Genomic DNA, 19,022 nt, shown 5'->3' with positions numbered 1-19,022 from the left:
TGATCCCTTAAACACTATTTATTGTTTGATTAAGGTCTTTAAACTAGATTACCGGTTTTAAGATTCAACACAGAGGAAAACAGTTGAAAAGCTTCAAAGGTTCAGACACATTTTCAGATTCTTATAGTCTAAGCTGATGCCTTTAACGTGCGGTAGTGTACCTATTTCATTTGTTTAATAAAATAAGGTGAAATGTCGAAAAGTTAGACGTATACATGACATGACTATCACTCATTCATTTGACAAAGGCAACACAATAAAGCCATGCTACTCGAGCTGTCGTCCATCACAACCAACACATTTGATTAATTTGTAATCGTCCAATTATTCTTATCTCTATAATTGTCTACTCTTCTTTTTGACATCTAATTCGTCTGACTAATCACAGATACAAAACAAAAATTCATGTATCTTTGTTCGTAGATATCGCCCTAGATGTTACGTCATGAAGAAATATTCTCAAGGTAGATACATTTGTATTGTCATTTTTTTTTGACAAAGTTTGATATGATCGGGTTTGTGATCTAGCTATGAATGAAATGAACTTAACTTATATGTTGCTCCCACGTCACACAACCCCCCACTAACGTACATGAGCATTAAGGTTGGTCGTTTAATGGAACCTCTAATTCCAATATTCCCTATATTAAGATTGGATCAACATTATTGCAAAAACAAAAAAAATAACAATACAAATTTTATTTATTTTATTCGTCAATTAAAGGTTAATCATCGCAAGTTCGGTGCAATAAATTAACAATGGCAGTAAAACTAAATACAATCTCAATATACTGAGGGGAACCCTCCTTTCCTTGGATCACTAACTGCCACAAGCTTACTCATTCCACGGGAGCTTCAATCGAATTCTTGAACTATGAACTGAATAATCGTCGCTCCGGTCATTGGCCTTAGAGCATGACCTTTCTTTTCCAACACTTGTCTCTTTAGGTATCTCGAAATGATCATTCAACACTGTCGTCAAATTCTCAAACAAAACTCTGTTTGGTATCAGCTGCAAAATGGAATTACAAAAAAAAACATTTTTTAGTTATAAAAGATTCTTGGGTATAAGAAAAAAAGAGAAGCAAATGACCTGATGGTAGATTCGTGGAGCCAAAACAGAAGAAAGAGGATCCATCTTGAGGAAAAAATGATTCAAGAAAACTTTTGTTGTCGCGGCGATGATGTTCGCTCCACCGCTAGCACCTACCGCAGCTTTCACTTTACCGTCCTACGTAAACAAGCGCATGAAAACCCATTGTTTGGAGCCTAACTAACAGTTTCTTGTAACACAAGTAACATGTTTTTTCTAAACCTTGAGTACAATGGTGGGTGACATTGAGGACAATGGTCGTTTCCCGGGTCTGATGAAGCTCGCTGGTGCCGGAGGCGGCACATTTAAGTCACTTCTGGACTTCGCTGGGACCGTAAAATCATCCATTTGGATGTTTAGAACGATTCCAGTGCTTGGAGATAGCATAACTGCCCCAAAGCAACTGTTTACTGAGGTAGCTATCGAAACAGCGTTCCTCTCGCGATCTATGATAGATAAATGGCTTGTTCCATGATGGTCGATTTGATTCCACCTACGAATTGGAGAAACGAATATTAATAAATCAAGAAACAAAGAAGAAACCAGCGGGTTTAAGATATGAAAAACCTTACATGCCGCCATAATATTTTGGATCAAAGGTTTTGTCATCGTTTATCTTCTTCTTCAAGTCTTTTGCAAATTCTGGAGACAGCATATCTGAAACAACCTTAGTAACATCTACAAAATCTGGAGTAGATGTTACTCCTAAGACCGATTTTGTAAATATCTAGGCTAATTTTTTTATAAAAAATATCGTTTAAGAAAGATTGTTTGATATGTGGAAAAAATCACTATAAAATGAGACTTACAAGCATCATTGCAGCGCCACCTGATGAAGGAGGAGGCATACCGAGTAGTTCGTATCCAAGAATGTTTGCGGACAACGGTTTTCGAACTTTAACTCTATAACTTTGCAGATCTTTCAAAGTTATTATCCCTCCAGCTTTACTAATATCGCTCGCTAGGCTAACACCCACCGTGCCATTGTAAAACGCTTTTGGACCATTCTCAGCTATTTGCTTGAGTGTAAAAGCCAATTTTCTGTTATGGATAATCGTCCCTAGTTTCTTGAGCTGTCCATTAGAAACAAATAGCTCAGAGAGACCTTTGTCTGCCAAGACATCTGCTCTTGTCGCGTTCAGCTGCATGTAGAGATACTTTGAAATCCTGAATCCTCCTTCTGCAAGTTTCTCTGCTGGAGTCACTAACTGCTTCCATGGGATCTTTCCGTGTTGTTTCCACGCTGTGAATAATCCTGCTACTTCCCCTGGAACGCCTGCTGATAAGACTCCTTTCTTCTTTAGATCAGGATTGCTACCATACATATTCTACATCAAGAAAAACACCCAATAAATGTCTATGATGTAAGAATATATTGAAACTATTAGGCTGAAAATCACATTAAAGACGTATTTAAAAAGAAAATATGTTACAAAACGCTATTTGAGCTGCAAAGCGTGTACAAAATAACGATAACTACAAAATAACGATAACTAGGTAATAATCTGCGCTTTGCACGAAATGAGATTATTAATTTCGTTATTTTTAAGATAAGAAGACATTACGTCTATTTAATCTGGATATAGGTTTGGTTTTAAGTTGGCTTCGGTTTTTAATCTCCTAAAATATAACTACTATTTTAAATTCATATTTAATTTGGTTTCTTTGGTTAAAATGCTTGAGATTTTTGTTTTTTTTTTCTCCGGGGATAACCAAAAATATTATTATTTGTTTGATTTTATGTTATATGAATTTTATAAAGTCCTGAATCCTGATGTCAAGCAAATGGTTTCTTATTATAATTTCTAAACGCATGCAAAATCAAATCAAATCTAGATAATAGTTGACGAAAAAGAAAAGAAAATTATTAAGACAAGTCATATCATTATAATTGGGTCGATGGTTAAAGAAAGCATTAAAAATATTCCAACTTCCACTAGAATTAGAATCCTCACTTTAGGTGAATATTTAGTTATATATGTGCTCACGTCAATATGCACATGTATGTGTATGTAAAAATATATAAAAGTGGTTGATAAATATACGAAGATACCTTTAAATAACATTAAAAGATATTTTTGTTCAAAATAATACATGAAAATAAAAATCTTAAAATAAAATTAAGTAAAATTAATATAAGGTTAGAAATTAGTGAAATTTTTTTTGCAAATTGTCTTTATATGTGAAATCTTTGTATAATCAATGGAATCATGCGTGTGAGTTTTATATTGAGAAAAAAACCCGTAAAATAGCACATAGTGTGAACACATTTATTCAGAGTTTGATTAAGATGTTTTCTACACGTAACACATCATCCTACTCATTCTCAAATCGATGTGAAGCTAGCGCGTGGCGAACACAGTGTGAACACATTAATATCAAATGTTTCTCTTTTAATATATAAGGAATAAAATGTTATCACCCACATTAACGTTCTACACCAAGAGTAAAGCAAAGGTTGTCTATGATTCATAAGACGCTATTACCTCAGTGGCACGTAGAGGAGCTGTTTCTCTAGAATCATAAGCAAATGCCTTCCCGCCAGCTATCTTTACCACTGTAAACGCTCCACCTCCTATACCGCTAGAGGCTGGACTCACAACGCCCAAACAGAGAGCAGCGGCCACCGACGCATCAATAGAGTTTCCTCCTTGTCGAAGAACACTCATCCCGATCACAGAACACCGTCCATCGTCAGTTGCAACCGCGCCACGAGCTTAACAATACTTTGCAGTCTTGCCGCAGCGTTTTACAGTAAAGCGACTAGAAAAAGAGCAGTCAACGTTGTCCGAACCAGCGACATTGCTGCGATTGATACAAGAATCAAGTTAAACCAGAGATTTCTCACAAATGATCTTCAACCTTGAAATGATGCGCGAATTGTCGAGTAAAAATATAAATTCAAAGAATAGTTTGAGTTGTTCAGAAATTGAATATAGAGTAGTCAAATATTGAAAATTTAAATTAGCCGTCACGCGTATGCATAATAGCTCAAAATCCAACAGACTTTATCTTAATGTGTTGACCAACAAAACGAAGCTCAAAAACGTAAGACAATGAGCAACTGGAGCGGTCAAACATGTTCCGAATCTAAAAATAAAATTAAAATTAAAAACTTTTAAAAATAAATTTATATTTTATGGTCTAGAACTTAAAAAAATTAAGATAGTACTAAATATAGAGCTTATAATTTCAAACAAGAAGTTAAAGATATATAAAAAGAACTCTAAACTTTTAAATTATTCTTTTACATCATTAAATATACTGTTAATATTTTTTAAACAGAGTCCAGAAATATTTTGAACAGACCATGAATAATTTGAGACGGCAATGGTTTCCTTGTTGGGTCTTTTACACTAAGGATTTCTGACCAAATCACTATATAGTATATACATACACAGTAGCCAAATGTTTGGGTGTGATGTAGCCGTAAACACTATGTAGACCATTACTATGAGTGAAACTAACTCCTGTCAGCTGCTACAAAAGAAGCTTTGCTCTGAAAACTAGTCCAGATAGGCATTCCTTAAGAGAAAACTAGATTAAGACATGCGTCTTGCACGGGATAAACAATAAATAAATATATATATATATATATATATATTGAATAATTTAAAGTCAGTAACTATTACATATATAATTAAATTAATGTGAACATATAAATCAATTTTATTGATCTAAACAATAATGTTTTTATTTGATAGTATATATAATTAAATTTAAATGATATGAACAAACATAGTATATTTCTAATATTAATGTCTATTAAATAATGTTTTCTACTCAATGATTTTTTTGATCATTTGTATCTTTTATAGCAAAAATTTAAATTAATGATAACAAAACTTTCAATGTGGGATTAATAGTTTTAGTAATTTATAATTTTTAAAAAATTAAGTTGTTAATGTTTTTTCAAAGCTTTGATCAAAAAAAATTAAAGTAAATTTCGAAATTAAAATATTTATGTATTTTATATGGTACATAATTTAATTTAAAATGATATATATATATATATATATATATATATATATCTTTTAATCTTAATAAATAATTAAATTAGACTTTTTACTTATATAATTTTGTAATCATTTGTATGTTGTCATAACAAAATTTTTAAACTATGGATAACAAAATTTGAATGTGAGACTTTTAACAGTTTTAGTAATTTATATTCTTCTTGAAAATTCAAAATATAACATATACATAAAAATCTATTTTTTATTATATGGTTAATGTGGTTGTTTAATTTATTTTATTAGTTTAAAATTAAACAAATAAGATAGAAGATAAACTAATTTTTATCAAATCTTTATTATTTAAAATCATTAATTGTCATATATATACTTTAACCACATTAGATAATTCCGTAAGTTTTATTTAAAAAAAATAACAAAAAACATTAATAATGAATTTATGGTTAGTTTAATAAAAAACTTATTATATAATTAGATGTACTAACCTATTTTTTTAGTGATTTTAAGAATTATGTGGCTTAAAAAAAAAGTCGTAATGTTTCTTAATTAATATACAGGGGATGTTGATCTAATCCATCCACCACTCAACACGGAGCAGGAAAGAAAGCAATACAACAAATGTATATAATTAATAGAAAATTCTGAGTAAATTTTTGTTTTGTTTTGAGTAGGGTTGATCCTTAGAAAATATTAAAATCATCCGTACACAACACAACAACAAAGGAAAAAACAGGTAGTAGGAGAGGAAGGGGTTAAAGAGCTGCCACAAGTTAACACCATAGAAGAGAGAGTCACAGTCACATTCATCATCACCTTAGTGGAAGCAAGGAGGAGGAGGAGCCTGGTACTGATAGCAGTTCCCGTAGAAGTTCCCGTGAGCAGCAGCAGCAGGACTGAAAGTGTAAGTCTGAGGAGGAGGAAGAGGCGGATGAGCTTGTGCTGCCATGACTGGACCGGTAAGGAAAGGTCTATTGTCATACACATACTGCGGATACCTCTCAGGGATGATGACTCTACCATATCCTGTCTTGTTGTTGTTGTTGTTGTTGTCAGTGACTCGGGGTTGAGCACCACGTGGTCGTTTCGTCTGAGGCTTTGCGGGTTCTGTCGCTTTCTTTTTCTCAGCTTTGGCCTTCTCCAGCTCCAGAATCCGCTTCTCAAGTGGCTCAACTGGGTAATGCTCTTCCAGGTTATGCACTTCGACACACTTTACCACAGCTTTAAGACCTGTAAGCTCCCTCTCATTGAACTCATCCTGCATTTAGCACACATAATAATGTATCATAATCTGAGCTTGAATTTTGCGTCAGCAAGTCCTAAGATGCTTCATTCTCCTAAAGTAAAATAATAATGAATGCGTTTGTTTTAAGTAAGGGAACACTAGCCTGAACAGCAGGTGATGTATTGTCAGGTCTCCCTTGAGAGGAAGATCTCTTTGCCTCAGTCAAGTAAGATTTAAGTAACTCAACAGGTGGGAACTGTTCTGCGAGTCCAAATGCAAACGCCAAGTTAACTGCATCAATGTGCCTTCCACTGTTCAGGAGAACTTCAATCACACCTGCAATAAACAGAACATGCACATTATATATTAAGGCAAAAAAAGGTTTAGTTATTCACTATCAACGCTCTTATATGGGTTTATTGATTAGGCGGGTGCCTAGAGCGATTTTTTGAATGCCTAACTCATTTTTTTTTGTTAAATCATTTTAGAATATCTTCTTTTAGGTCTAATTTGCAATAGGTGGATGCACTAGGCGGACGCTTAGACCGATTTTTAGAACATTGTTCACTATATATACCAAACATCAACCAGATTATAAAAAGAATGGCATAACAATGTAGGATAACAAACCAGGCATTTTTTCTGAGAGTCCAAGAGAACGGCAAAGCTCAGCAGCCTGGCGACGACGCGAAACCATTGGGATCAGCTTCAAGAGTTCATCCTCTTTAAAGTCCTTAACAACAGCAAAACTAGCCAGCAGTTGCAGGAACGCATGGGCCTCCAAAGAGTTACCATTGCAAGCATCCATGTCGAGACCTTCCAGCAGCGGATTCCATCCTCCTGCAATAGCTTTCGCTCTACGCTTAACATTCTCCGAGAGAATACCAGCGAGGGAGCTGCGGTCGAGACGAGACAACAGTATGCTAAGGCACTCCATCAGCATGACGCATGTCCTCCGCGTTCCCAAGAGGTTAGTGTCTTTCTTCCCATCAGAGGGTGGTGGTGACGACTCAATAGGGTAAAAGCCTTCCAAAGAGTCCAACACTAGAGTGGCTGGGTTGGCTGCAACCTTGAACGCTAGAGGAATCTCTTCCTTTAGCGACGCAAGGTTCTTGCGATTGTCTGATACAAACTTATGGAGCCCCGTCGAGTCCATATCCTTGCACAGTTTCAGTAGCTCCGGATAAGCTTTCACCTGAGGCGAGATCTCAGCATCTTCTTGCACAGTACCATCAGTAATACTACCATCAGCAATGGGAGCGTTATTATACTTATCCAACGCACTGTTGATAGCGAACACAGCGGAGTCTCTCTTCTTCTGAAGCCTCTCTAGCGACGCCTTCTCCTTGGCCTCAACTGCAGCTTTCTTTTTTTCCAGTAGCTCTTGTGCTTTCCTTGTTTTGGTTTCGTATTCTTTTTCTTGATCTTCTAGCTCGTGGAACCGTCTCTTCAAGGACCTCTCGAGCCCGTGGAAATGCTCCTCGAGTTCCTTCCACTTTAGATTAAGTGTTACGGCGCAGCGCTGGCTTTCGAGTTCGGCAAAGGCCTTCTGAAGCTGCTGGATCTTGGATGACGTGGAGTCCATGAGGGAAGCAACGGAGCGAGTATCCTCCATCATGAAAAAAAGCTAAAGAAGGTGGAAACTCCAAGATATCAACTACAAATTAAATCATCAAGACCAATGGAATAAAAGAATAAGTCCAGTGACATCTTCAGTCGTTACAGAAATTAAAAAGAAAATGTAAAAAAAAAGAGCAAAACTATACAAGTCATAGTAGATGACTATGTAAGAAAATGAGTTACTATACACAAAAAAAGCTAAGCAAGCAACCATACATTATTAAGATTTATTGAGATGATTTTAATGATTCTGTGGTACGCAACCTACTCAATCCATCACACAGTCGATGTTCTAGAGTCTTGGTATACATTTTTTGGGAAAAAATCAGGAAACCCTAGCTACAGTGGATACAAAACGAACACGAAGCAAAAGCAAACAGAGATGATACACCAGAAGAGAGGAAACAAGTATACCTGGAGAATATAGACGAGGTGATTACTAGAAGAAGAGATCGGAAGAACCGGGAGAAGATGGTGGATCCATCTTGGAGCGATCGAGGATATTTTCGGGTAAGGCGAGAGAGAAGAGAAGAGGAAAGTGAAATCCCTAAAAGGCAGCGTGGAAGGAAAGAGGAAAGTGTGGAAGGGAGGCAAAGAAAAAACACCTTGCTTCGTTGCCTTCGTTTTTTTTTTTTTACTAATGTAACTATGTGAGTCGAGGCACGTGAGAGAGTGGTGTGGTGGCTCATTCTCCACCATCTGGCTCGACCAGACGACCGGAGTTGCTCGAGTCGATAAGTGGATTGTCCTACTGTAAAGATAAGTTTGTCACGTGATTTTGTCTGAAACTGCCGGGAAATATACAGATAAAAGTTAACATGTTTATCCTAATAAAATAATATTCTTTTTGTTTCATTTTTTTCGCTTTTGCTATTTATCAAAATTGATGAAGTAAATAGTTTTACAAACCCAACATTTTTAAAACAATTTAGGAACAATTAAAAAAAAAATACTCATATCAATGTAGTAATATTTCTGGGTTCTAAAACTTGTTAAATAAAAAGTTTAAATTTTATTCAACAGGCAGCAAATTCATATTGGTATCACACTGCGACCAATAGGCTTTCTTTTAATGATCCCTCAACAAATATGGACATTTCCCTACTATATACAGTTTACCCACATTAAACCGGTATTTGTAATTGAACACATTTCAAAATTGAGAGGTAATATTACAAAATTAAATATGTAAATAGTTTTGTGTATTTATGACATTGATCAATAATAAATCATGAATGAATAATCATAAGATGGTTAATTTATAATGGAGTGGATGTTTTCACTCTGCTCATATTGCTGTTTGATCCCGGTTCATTTTGTGAAGATTTGTTCCGGTTCGATTAGAATTGATTTGATTCGGGTTTTTTCCCGGTTTAAAACACATTGACCCTCCTCTCTCTCACACCTCTAACTAACTAATTAATAAAAAAGTTGAGGAAAAAAGAACGGTAAAAGCAAAAGAAATGTGTTGGATGAGACTCTTTCTCTTTCAAGTTAAGCTTATAAAAAAAACACGAAAGCAGGAAGAAGAAGCTCCCAAGTCAAGGGAGCAAATCAACCAGTGCTCTTCGTCTGATTGATTCACCAATCGAGAAACCTTCTCCTTCTTCAAATCCAATTCCATTTTCTCTTATAAATTCCTTAAAAAAATGAAGTCGAGTTCTCCAAAATGCATCCCCGTCGTCTCCACTTTCGCCTCACCCTTCGACGTAACACCTCCATCCTCCGACTCAACCCGTAAGCCCCTGAGTCTCTGGCCCGGCATGTACCACTCCCCCGTCACCATCGCTCTATGGGAAGCGAGGTCCAAGATCTTCGAGTCTCTCCTCGATCCTCCCAAAGACGCGCCTCCTCAGAGCGAGCTTCTCACAAGGACTCCCTCACATAGCCGTACCACCATCTTCTACCCTTTCTCCACTGATTACATCCTCCGCGAGCAGTACAGAGATCCCTGGAACGAGGTCCGCATCGGGATCTTGCTCGAAGATCTCGACGCTTTGGCTGGCACTATCTCCGTCAAGGTATATATGCTCCGATCCGATCGCAATTTTTTCTTCATTGGATTCGTTGATTATCTGTTTTGGTGCGAGTTTTGTGTCTTTGATGTTAGTTTGGTTGGTTAGGTTCTGTTTCATATTACAATGTTTTAAGTTTGGGTTTAGGACATTTTCGTTTACACGTTGCACTATTTGCCAACTGCGACTTGTGACTAGTTGCAAGTTGTTGTTGCGTGATTGATCGCGCGATCAGATCAGATTGATCGCGCGATCAGATAGTAGATAGCAGTTTGGAGATTGTTGTTTGTTTGCAGTTTGGAGATCATTTATCGCGCGATCAGATTGTAGATTGCAAACAATAGATTGTTGTTCGTTTTGCTATGGCCACGAACAGTCACAAGTCGCAATTTCAAGAGGCTAAAATATAGCTACCAAAAATTAAAATTTAATGTGACTTGCAACTGCTCGTAAGTAGCAAGGTCGGAAGTTGCAAGAACATGCAACAACGAAGCAAACAACATTTGCTCACAGATCGTTGTTTGTTTGCAAATCGCGCAATCAGGTCATAGATCGTAGATTGCAAGTAATAGATTGTTGTTCGTTTTGTTGTCACCTGACTAATCGCGCGAATAGTGGCAAGTAGCAATTTCAAATGGCTAAAAATATAGCTACTAAAAATTAAAATTTAGTGCCACAACGAAACGAACAACATTTAGTCGCAGCGACATGCAAACGAATAGCGTCTTAGTGATTTTATCGTAATCAAGTTGCTATCGTTATACCAGAATCTGAATATTTTTGTGTAATTCAGCACTGTTCTGATGATGATAGCACAACGAGGCCGCTCTTGCTGGTCACAGCTTCTGTTGATAAGATTGTTTTGAAGAAGCCTATTAGTGTCGACACTGATCTCAAGATTGTTGCTTCTGTCATTTGGGTTGGTCGCTCATCCATCGAGATTCAACTCGAAGTTATCCAATCTGAACTCGGTACGTACTCTACAAACTCAACTACAACCATGCCTTAAACTAAAAAAAAACACTTGCTTGTTTCCAGAAGATGTTGATGCTTCTCCAGAGTCAGTAGCCTTAACTGCCAACTTCATTTTCGTGGCGCGTGACTCCAAGACCGGTAAAGCCGCACCCATCAACCGCCTCTCTCCAGAAACCGAGCTGGAGAAGCTTCTATTCGAGGAAGCTGAAGCTAGGAACAACTTGAGGAAGAAGAAGAGAGGAGGCGAGAGGAAAGAACTCGAGCACGGAGAGTACAACAAGCTCGGGGGTTTGTTAGCTGAAGGAAGGATCTTCTCCGACATGCCGGCACTTGCGGACAGAAACAGCATTCTCCTTAAAGACACCCGTCTCGAAAACTCCCTGATATGCCAGCCGCAGCAAAGGAACATCCACGGCAGGATCTTTGGAGGTTTTTTGATGCACAGAGCGTTTGAGTTGGCTTTCTCCACAGCTTATACGTTTGCTGGTCTAGTGCCTTACTTCTTGGAAGTTGATCACGTTGATTTCCTGAGACCAGTTTGTATCCAACTCACACTTCTTGTTAAACTTTCTCCTTCTGTGTAATAATAATAACTAATGGGACTTGCAATGATAGGTGGACGTTGGGGACTTCTTACGTTTCAAATCGTGCGTGCTCTACACTCAACTGGATAAAGTGGATTGTCCGCTCATCAATATCGAAGTTGTTGCTCATGTTACAAGCCCAGAGATTCGTTCCAGTGAGGTAAAATCCTAACACAACCGTATCAAATTTGGAGTCTAATTGAGGTATTTTGTCTGTTGTTGGGATATGATGTAGGTTTCGAATACATTCTACTTTAAGTTCACTGTACGGCCAGAGGCAAAGGCTAGAAACAATGGGTTTAAGCTTCGGAACGTGGTACCTGCCACAGAGGAAGAAGCGCGTCATATCCTCGACCGCATGGATGCATGAGCTTTGAACTCTCAAGCAAACAACAAAAGTACACTTAACTATACTGTAATGGCTACGTGTAATAAAAGACTTTGCGTATCAGGTCTTATCCTCTGAGACCACAGATTAACTAGAAATGTAGAACGCATTTCTTGTGTATCTACATTATTTACTAATAATAATTCAATCAATGATTTGGCCTACTCATTGATTTGCTACTTAAGCTAAAACAAAATCAGAACTCAAAATCCAAATAAAAGAAAGAAACCGACAAAAGTTCAATATGTAATGGACGTTGACGCTGCACCAGTTTAGAACGTGACGACCTTTGATTCAGCCAGTCCACGACAGAGCTTAGTTATGTAATCACTTGGCAACTTTGGTGGAGGTAGTGTCTTGCTTGCCTGAAGCCTGTATCTGTAATGGTTTTGCCTCGTTCAACACATCTCCACCATGATACATCACTGGTCTTTCTATAAGATTAGAACATAGTTATATATCATACTTCTTGGAAGAAAGAATTGGTTATATACCAAAAATTCCGAAAGATTAACCAATTCATTAAATAATATTCTTTAGAGACTTAAACTCACCAGACACATCAACAGTAGGGTCATTGTATAGATGCATTGCAGCTGCCCAACCTACAATAATAATACTAAAGTTCTTGAATATGTGACACACACACACGCACATACACATAGAAACTACTGGAACAAAGGATGGCACTAGAACTTTGCTAGGATCAGAAAGTGAAACTTTCTTTATTACACGACCAGGGATGAATTCTAGAGCCCCATCCCACTCGCAGTCCACATGTGTAGCATGAGTAATTTAATGTTACTCTTTAACAATATCCTAGCTCACAATATTTATACTGTTTACACCATAGTATATAAAGGTCTCTACAACTCAGTTCAAAAAGTTCCACGAGGCACATAGATAATGCACTTAGCTTCTTAAACAGGCTAGTATTAAGTCCAGTAACCAGATGAAGCAAAAGTAATCTAGGATCAATGAGATTGAACAGAGGTCACAATTTGATTAAAGGCTAAATTTAGAATACATACGGTTACTCAGAGAAGCTGATAACCTGCACTCGCAAAGCAACCCTCTCGAGATATAATCCTTGGAGAAGAGTCTTCCATCTGGAAACCGGATGCAACAGGCTGGCTTGATGTGGGAGTTTCCTGTTTAATCCAATCTATTTTCATTAACTCTTTACTTTTAGCCAAGAAAACAACCACACACACTTTGTATATAGCAATTTTTCATTACAAGCAAAAAGTGTTGAAGTTTTTTATAACTATCAATAGAAGCAAAAAAAAAAGAGAGAGAGAGAACCTACGAACCTCTTGATCTCCTTCCGTTGGATAGGATGCTTGGAAATTGCGTATAAAAATTCGAATTTTGATTCATGGATATAGTTTACTCACTCTCTATGTATGATTACTTTCTTATTTAGTGAAAGTAATTGTATATCAAATTCAAATTTGGTGATTATTTCTCACATAAATGAAAACATTAACGAAGCAAAGTCAATAACCAACCAAAAACTAGAATTAAATTTAAGTCGGCTCATTTTCCTTCCCAACGCAATCACTTTTTCAAAAACCCAATCTTCCTCGCTACGCTTCTCCTCTTCAACACTATAAAACCGAGATAATACACACACTGTTCATCACTAGACGATACTTATTCAATTTCGAAATTCACAGGGCGAAAAGGAAGAAGCCGAGAGGCTGATGAGAAGCAAAATTCATGACGAGATCGAAATCGCTTCCGATTAGGTCTTCGCGCAAGTCTCTCGATCCCTATCATCCATCCCCCGCATCGCTTCCGGTAAACTGCTCTCCCCTTTTTAGAATCAAAATTAGATTTCACGATCTCCTGATGACTTGGATTTTGACTCTGCATGTGGTAAATCGAAGATTCGAAGCTTCTAGTAGTTTCGTTGCTGAACTCAAAACTGATAAAGCCTCTGATTCGCTAATTTATCTCCACTATTCGATTGGGAGATCTACAAGATCGACCTAGATCTAACGGTCATGATGAATATCAAATATTGCAGATCTTCTCGATGAGATCCTTACCGTTGGATCTCCTAATACTTTGATTTGTAGAAGCTGATGTATTTCATTGTTTACTCTCAAACAGGAGGAAGCTAATCAAGGAGTTAGCAACAAACGGTATCCTCCGCAGATTGAAATCGGCTATGATGATGTCGAGATTGTTACAGATGCGTTTGATGGAAGGGATAAGAAGCGTCACTGTGTTGGGACAAGTGAGCCGTTGAACTTAGAGGCTTGCATCGTGTGTGAAACTTCAGATGAATTGGTGTACCGTTGTTGTGGCGCTGACTGTCTTCTTTGGTTTCATGAGGAGTGTTTGAATGCTGAGTTCGGTAGTGGTGGTGGTGGTGAGGATCCTGCGAATCCGTTTTGTCCTTACTGCTGGTTTCAGATTCTAGCAGTGGAGTCCATACGGTTGAAAGAGAAGGCCGTTGGAGCTGAAATGGCGGTGTTCAAGTATATTCTAGACGAAGAGATGAGAAGCAGAGGTGAGGTGGACGAGAGTGTTCCCAAAGGTCAAGAGGGTTCAATGGACGCTACAGACATTGTAAGTGATCAGGAGGTAGAAGGAGAGAAGGTTGCTTATTCATCAAAAGTGGATGAGAAGGATTCTGATGAATCAAGAGGTGAGGACGTAGCATTGGTTGAGGAAACCAATCAATCAGAAGGAGAAAAAGAGAGTTTTGAAGTGCGTACTGATAAAGTGGAAGAGAGAGTAGTTACAGAAAATTTTCAAGACGCTGAGGATGACGAAACAGCTGGAGATAAAACTACAGGCAATACATGTGCAGGGAAAGAGAGAGATGTTTCACCGTTTCTGTCTATGCAAGAATCGTTTTCAGGAAAAGAACACGATCAGGTCCAACAGAGCGAGAAGAGAAGAAGAAAAAGACGGTTGATACTGAATGCTTTTGATAGTGACGTCTCATCAAATGGTTCAACTAACGAACCGAATGGAGAAGATGCGGCTGAGGAAATGACTTCATTGGCTTTAGTAGTAAACTCCCCGCTAGGGATGACGAAAAACCAGCAGAGAGAAGATAGCAGAACAACCAAAGTGGATAACTCAAAAACAGTAAGGTTGTTCCCTTTTTTTTATTTAACAACGAACTGTCTCTTATCTCATTATCCACGTTAAATGTAGAAAGTTACCTCATGAATGTGCAGGGACATTCCGATATTTAAGATGGATCAGAAAAGGAGGCTATTGTGGACGCCTGAAGAAGAATACATGCTGAAGGTATAAACACTTTTTCATGAAGTGGATTAGAATTTATTGTTTGATTATGTGTTGGCTGCTCTCAGGTGGGAGTGGAGAAATTTGCAGCAAAAGCAAAGAAGAACATTCCATGGAGGAAAATTCTGGAAATGGGGCAGAAGGTGTTCCACGAAACACGTACTCCATCTGATCTCAAGGACAAGTGGAGAAACATGACTGGTGCAAGATTAAAGAACAAACAAGACAGCACGGCATGATCCTGGAACCGTGAAGGTTCTGAGAAGCTAAATAAAGAATTCATTTATATGAAACACGTTTTATTTGAACTTCACGAAGCCATTTTTATCTACGTTGCCAATATTAACATGTAGTATCAAATATAGACTCCTTTAACGGTGTTCCATCAAACAGCCTCTCAACATCTTTCTCTCGCTTCTCAGCTGAATCAAACAAACTGAATCGTTTGTCAAACTGAACAATCTTCTAGAAAAAAAAAATATTAACGATCTCGCCTAACTCTTAAGCCATTTTTTCTTAATAGAGGAAAATCATTACCGTTTTATGCAGTTGCTCAAGGCTTTTGTTATTGTTATATATTTTATAGGAAATTAGGTTTTGTTTCTATTAAAAAAATGTTATCTTTTCGTATCCCATCTCTCGGAAGCAACCCGACGGCGTTCGCAGCTAAGATAACAGACACGACAAAGACCGTGGCGCAACTCAAGTCAGCCGCGACGCCCACGCCTCACAGCACAGTCACGTGCGGCTACCAAGCTCACGTGGCGGGATTCTTCCGAAACGTGACCGTTCTATGGTCCAAGAATCTCATGAACCATTCCCTCACCGTCATGATCTCGAGTTTGGACAAGGACATGAACTACTCCTGCAAGATCGACCTCGTGAAGCCGTGGCAGTTCTGGAGCAAACGAGGGTCAAAATCATTCGACGTAGAAGGAACCTTCGTGGAGGTTTTCTGGGATCTGAGGGCGGCGAAGTTGTCGGGAAACGGTAGCCCCGAGCCGGTGTCGGAATATTACGTGGCGGTTGTGTCGGATGAAGAGATTGTTTTGTTGCTGGGAGATTTTAAACATAAAGCGTACAAGAGGACGAAGTCAAGACCCGCGTTGGTGGAAGGGTTTATATATTTCAAGAAAGAAAGCGTGTTTGGGAAGAAAACGTTTTCGACTAGGGCAAGATTCGACGAGCAGAGGAAGGAGCATGAGGTTGTGGTTGTGATGGAGGAGAAAGATCCGGAGATGCGGATAAGCGTGGACGGGGTCGTGGTCGTGCACGTGAAGAATCTGCAGTGGAAGTTTAGGGGGAACCAGATGGTGTTGGTGGATAAGACTCCGGTGATGGTGTACTACGATGTGCATGATTGGTTGTTTGGAAGCTCAGAGTCGACGACGTCGTCGAGGTCAGGGTTGTTTTTGTTTAAGCCTGTGGTGGTTGGAGTCATGGTGGATGAGTTCTTTAGTGATGCGGAGGAAGGAGGAGATAGTGGTGGAGGGAGTAGTCCTTTGAGTCGGTATAACTCAGCGTCGAGTGGTTATGGGACGTTGCATGAGTTTTGTTTGGTTCTTTATGCTTGGAAACTTGAGTGAGATAATGTTAACACCATAGCAATGTTTTAGGGCTTTTTATTTAAATCACCTTTTTATTTAAATCTCAGTTGATAAGTTATGTGATAACAAGTTTCAAAAAAAAAAAAAAAAAAAAGTTATGTGATAACCGGAATAGATGTCGTGAATTTTAGATATTGTTGGTTCCATTGTACCCCTAATTCGATTCTTGGGAAGGATGTTTCACGCCATGTCGTCGGTATTAATAACAACTGGTCTCGGACCTCAAGAGATTACCTAGTCACCTCTTTTTTTACGGGGAAAAAAAGATTTTTACAATACACAAGAATTTTTGGAGATGATAAAACTCAATCCCTAACCACAAAAAGAATAATGAGATTATGCTAATGAGAACATCTCAATAGAAATGCTCTAGTGTCTCTTACGGATACGGATATCCAGACTAAAAAATTAAAATATCCAGATTTGGATCCGGCTTCGACGGATCCAACATTTTACTATCCGGATCCAGCCCTCCGGATATTCGGATTTTCGGATCGGATCTGGATCGCATCTCGGATCGAATCCGGATGTCTGATAAAAGTTCCAGGTCTAATCACAACGAAGACTTTAATCACATTTGTTTTTACTATTCTTTTTATCGTATTTTCTGTTCATTGTGGTCCTACAGCTGCCGCTCATACTCTGGGTAAGACTATGATTAATGCAGGTCTTTTAAGGAGAGTTTCTTAGCGAACATAAGAGACGTCTCTTAGCTTTTAACTAAAAAAACTAAGAGACGTCTCTTAAATAAAAGATATAAGAGCATCATTATTGGAAGTTCTTAGGGTGAGATTCTTAGCGGAATATAAGAATTCGTCTCTTATCTTTTAACTAAAAAAACTAAAAACCAGCTCTTAAATAAGATATCTAAAAACCGGTTCTAAACTTTTTTAGTTAAAAGTTAAGAAACATGTTCTTATATTCCGAAAAGAATCTCATCTTAAGAACCCCCATTAAACATGCTCTAAGAGACGTCTCTTATGTTCGTTAAGATACTCTCCTTAAAAGACCTGCATTAATCATGATGTTTTATCTTTGTACTCCCATTTTAAAATATTTTGATTAATTAATGTACATATTAATTTAATTATATATATAAATAGGTTAAATAAAGTAGGTAGTATGCTTCAGCATCTCGGAACCGTGTGAATAAAGAGGGGTAATAGGTTGAGTTTTGTAGGAAATGGGGTTATAAGTTAGGACATTGTGCAAAAAGACAATGTTGTTGTGAAAGATAAGTATGTGTTTTTTTTTTTTTTTGAATAAATATATGTCCAAGATGAACAAATAACATCAGTAATTTTTAGTCGTTTCAAATATCTATACAAGAAATCATGAATGCAATAAACAAAATTTACCCGATTGAAATCTGTTTTGCTTAAATTGAGAAACTATATGGCAAAATGAATCATAAGATCTTTGAATACATTGTGAATCTAAAGATATTCGATCTCTCCTAAAATGTTTTCAAAATCAGACCGATTGGTTGGACCAAATTTGACCATGAACGGTCATATATCTGATTGGATTTTAATATTGTTGAACCAGATAAAACCATTTAAATTACCAAAGTCTATGAACTAGATGAACAAAAATTTAGTTAATATTTTATATTTGATATATATTAACATTTAATCATGTATCATATATTCATATATTCATATTTACTGGAATTATTTTAAGTTTATATCTTAATAACTAATATGAACAAAAATTATATATGTTCAAACCAAATCAGTGTAGTCCAACAAGAAACATGCATTTTAAAAAGAGAGAATATATATATACTAGCTAAAATATTTTTTTTAATGAAAGTAAAAACTCTATTCTTCATTGAAGTCTGAACTTCTTCTCAGCTTTTGCCAAGGGGCCTCGATGGCATTCTATACCCTGTTGTTTCCTCTACTCCTCACTTCCAGAGGCTCCTCATGTAAGAATACCTCCACCCACTTTTGTAATCGAAGGAGCTGAACGAAGAGACACAGCTGCACACATTCGATCCCATCTCCATAGGGGGAGCAATCCCGCACAACTTGAAAGACTGGCTCCAAAACGTTGCAATGGTAAGGCACCGATAGGCTTTGCTCGTCTTTTACGCAGTGTCTCATAGAATGCAGCTCTCCTGGCAGAGAAGCTAGTCTTCACAGTGAAGCTCTACACCAGACTGAGGAGCAGGAACCTTCGAAATTTTGATCTATTGCAATGTGTATTTCTAAATCTGTGTGCACTATTTATTACCAACCATGTAGGAAAAAACTACAGGACCAGAGAGGC

At 37.6% G+C, this 19,022-nt stretch overlaps 5 protein-coding genes and 1 pseudogene across 8 annotated transcripts; 3 read left to right on the top strand and 3 right to left on the bottom strand.

The window, feature by feature from the left end:
* Positions 1–783: 783 nt before the first annotated feature.
* On the bottom strand, positions 784–4,546 carry LOC106428119 (annotated as a pseudogene).
* A 1,131-nt stretch (positions 4,547–5,677) lies between these two features.
* On the bottom strand, positions 5,678–8,623 carry LOC106428165 (FRIGIDA-like protein 3). 2 transcript variants are annotated; one of them, XM_048769651.1, is made up of 4 exons: positions 8,324–8,623; positions 6,920–7,916; positions 6,453–6,625; positions 5,678–6,322 (listed from the first exon to the last, which is right to left on the bottom strand). In XM_048769651.1, exons 1-4 carry the CDS (start codon positions 8,606–8,608, stop codon positions 5,882–5,884), a joined length of 1,896 nt encoding a protein of 631 aa, XP_048625608.1. In that variant the 5' UTR covers positions 8,609–8,623; the 3' UTR covers positions 5,678–5,881. The 2 variants fall into 2 exon arrangements, with proteins under 2 accessions (XP_048625608.1, XP_048625609.1); XM_048769652.1 differs by having other exon boundaries at positions 6,920–7,946; positions 8,324–8,522.
* A 742-nt stretch (positions 8,624–9,365) lies between these two features.
* Positions 9,366–12,035, top strand: LOC106428093 (acyl-coenzyme A thioesterase 2, chloroplastic). 2 transcript variants are annotated; one of them, XM_048769654.1, is made up of 5 exons: positions 9,366–9,930; positions 10,718–10,895; positions 10,966–11,435; positions 11,515–11,643; positions 11,719–12,035. In XM_048769654.1, the coding sequence occupies exons 1-5, from the start codon at positions 9,559–9,561 to the stop codon at positions 11,851–11,853; spliced, it is 1,284 nt and encodes a 427-aa protein (XP_048625611.1). In that variant the 5' UTR covers positions 9,366–9,558; the 3' UTR covers positions 11,854–12,035. The 2 variants fall into 2 exon arrangements, with proteins under 2 accessions (XP_048625611.1, XP_013724296.1); XM_013868842.3 differs by having other exon boundaries at positions 9,369–9,930; positions 10,963–11,435.
* On the bottom strand, positions 11,915–13,384 carry LOC111206462. The gene is made up of 4 exons (XM_022703374.2): positions 13,185–13,384; positions 12,903–13,022; positions 12,426–12,476; positions 11,915–12,305 (listed from the first exon to the last, which is right to left on the bottom strand). Exons 1-4 carry the CDS (start codon positions 13,249–13,251, stop codon positions 12,199–12,201), a joined length of 345 nt encoding a protein of 114 aa, XP_022559095.2. The 5' UTR covers positions 13,252–13,384; the 3' UTR covers positions 11,915–12,198.
* A 58-nt stretch (positions 13,385–13,442) lies between these two features.
* On the top strand, positions 13,443–15,558 carry LOC106428103. 2 transcript variants are annotated; one of them, XR_007329202.1, is made up of 4 exons: positions 13,443–13,674; positions 13,990–14,979; positions 15,072–15,144; positions 15,210–15,558. XR_007329202.1 is itself a non-coding variant. In XM_048769653.1 (4 exons), the coding sequence occupies exons 1-4, from the start codon at positions 13,594–13,596 to the stop codon at positions 15,378–15,380; spliced, it is 1,320 nt and encodes a 439-aa protein (XP_048625610.1). In that variant the 5' UTR covers positions 13,443–13,593; the 3' UTR covers positions 15,381–15,558. The 2 variants fall into 2 exon arrangements, 1 of the variants encoding a protein (XP_048625610.1); XM_048769653.1 differs by having other exon boundaries at positions 13,990–14,984.
* A 145-nt stretch (positions 15,559–15,703) lies between these two features.
* LOC111206461 lies at positions 15,704–16,809 on the top strand. Its single transcript, XM_022703373.2, has one exon. The coding sequence runs from the start codon at positions 15,756–15,758 to the stop codon at positions 16,725–16,727; it is 972 nt and encodes a 323-aa protein (XP_022559094.2). The 5' UTR covers positions 15,704–15,755; the 3' UTR covers positions 16,728–16,809.
* The last annotated feature ends 2,213 nt before the right edge of the window (positions 16,810–19,022 follow it).

This window comes from Brassica napus, chromosome C9 (genome assembly GCF_020379485.1).
Source record: "Brassica napus cultivar Da-Ae chromosome C9, Da-Ae, whole genome shotgun sequence".
NCBI lineage: Eukaryota > Viridiplantae > Streptophyta > Magnoliopsida > Brassicales > Brassicaceae > Brassica > Brassica napus.
Note: the sequence above shows the minus strand (reverse complement) of the source record. Positions and strands in the feature narration are given on the sequence as shown.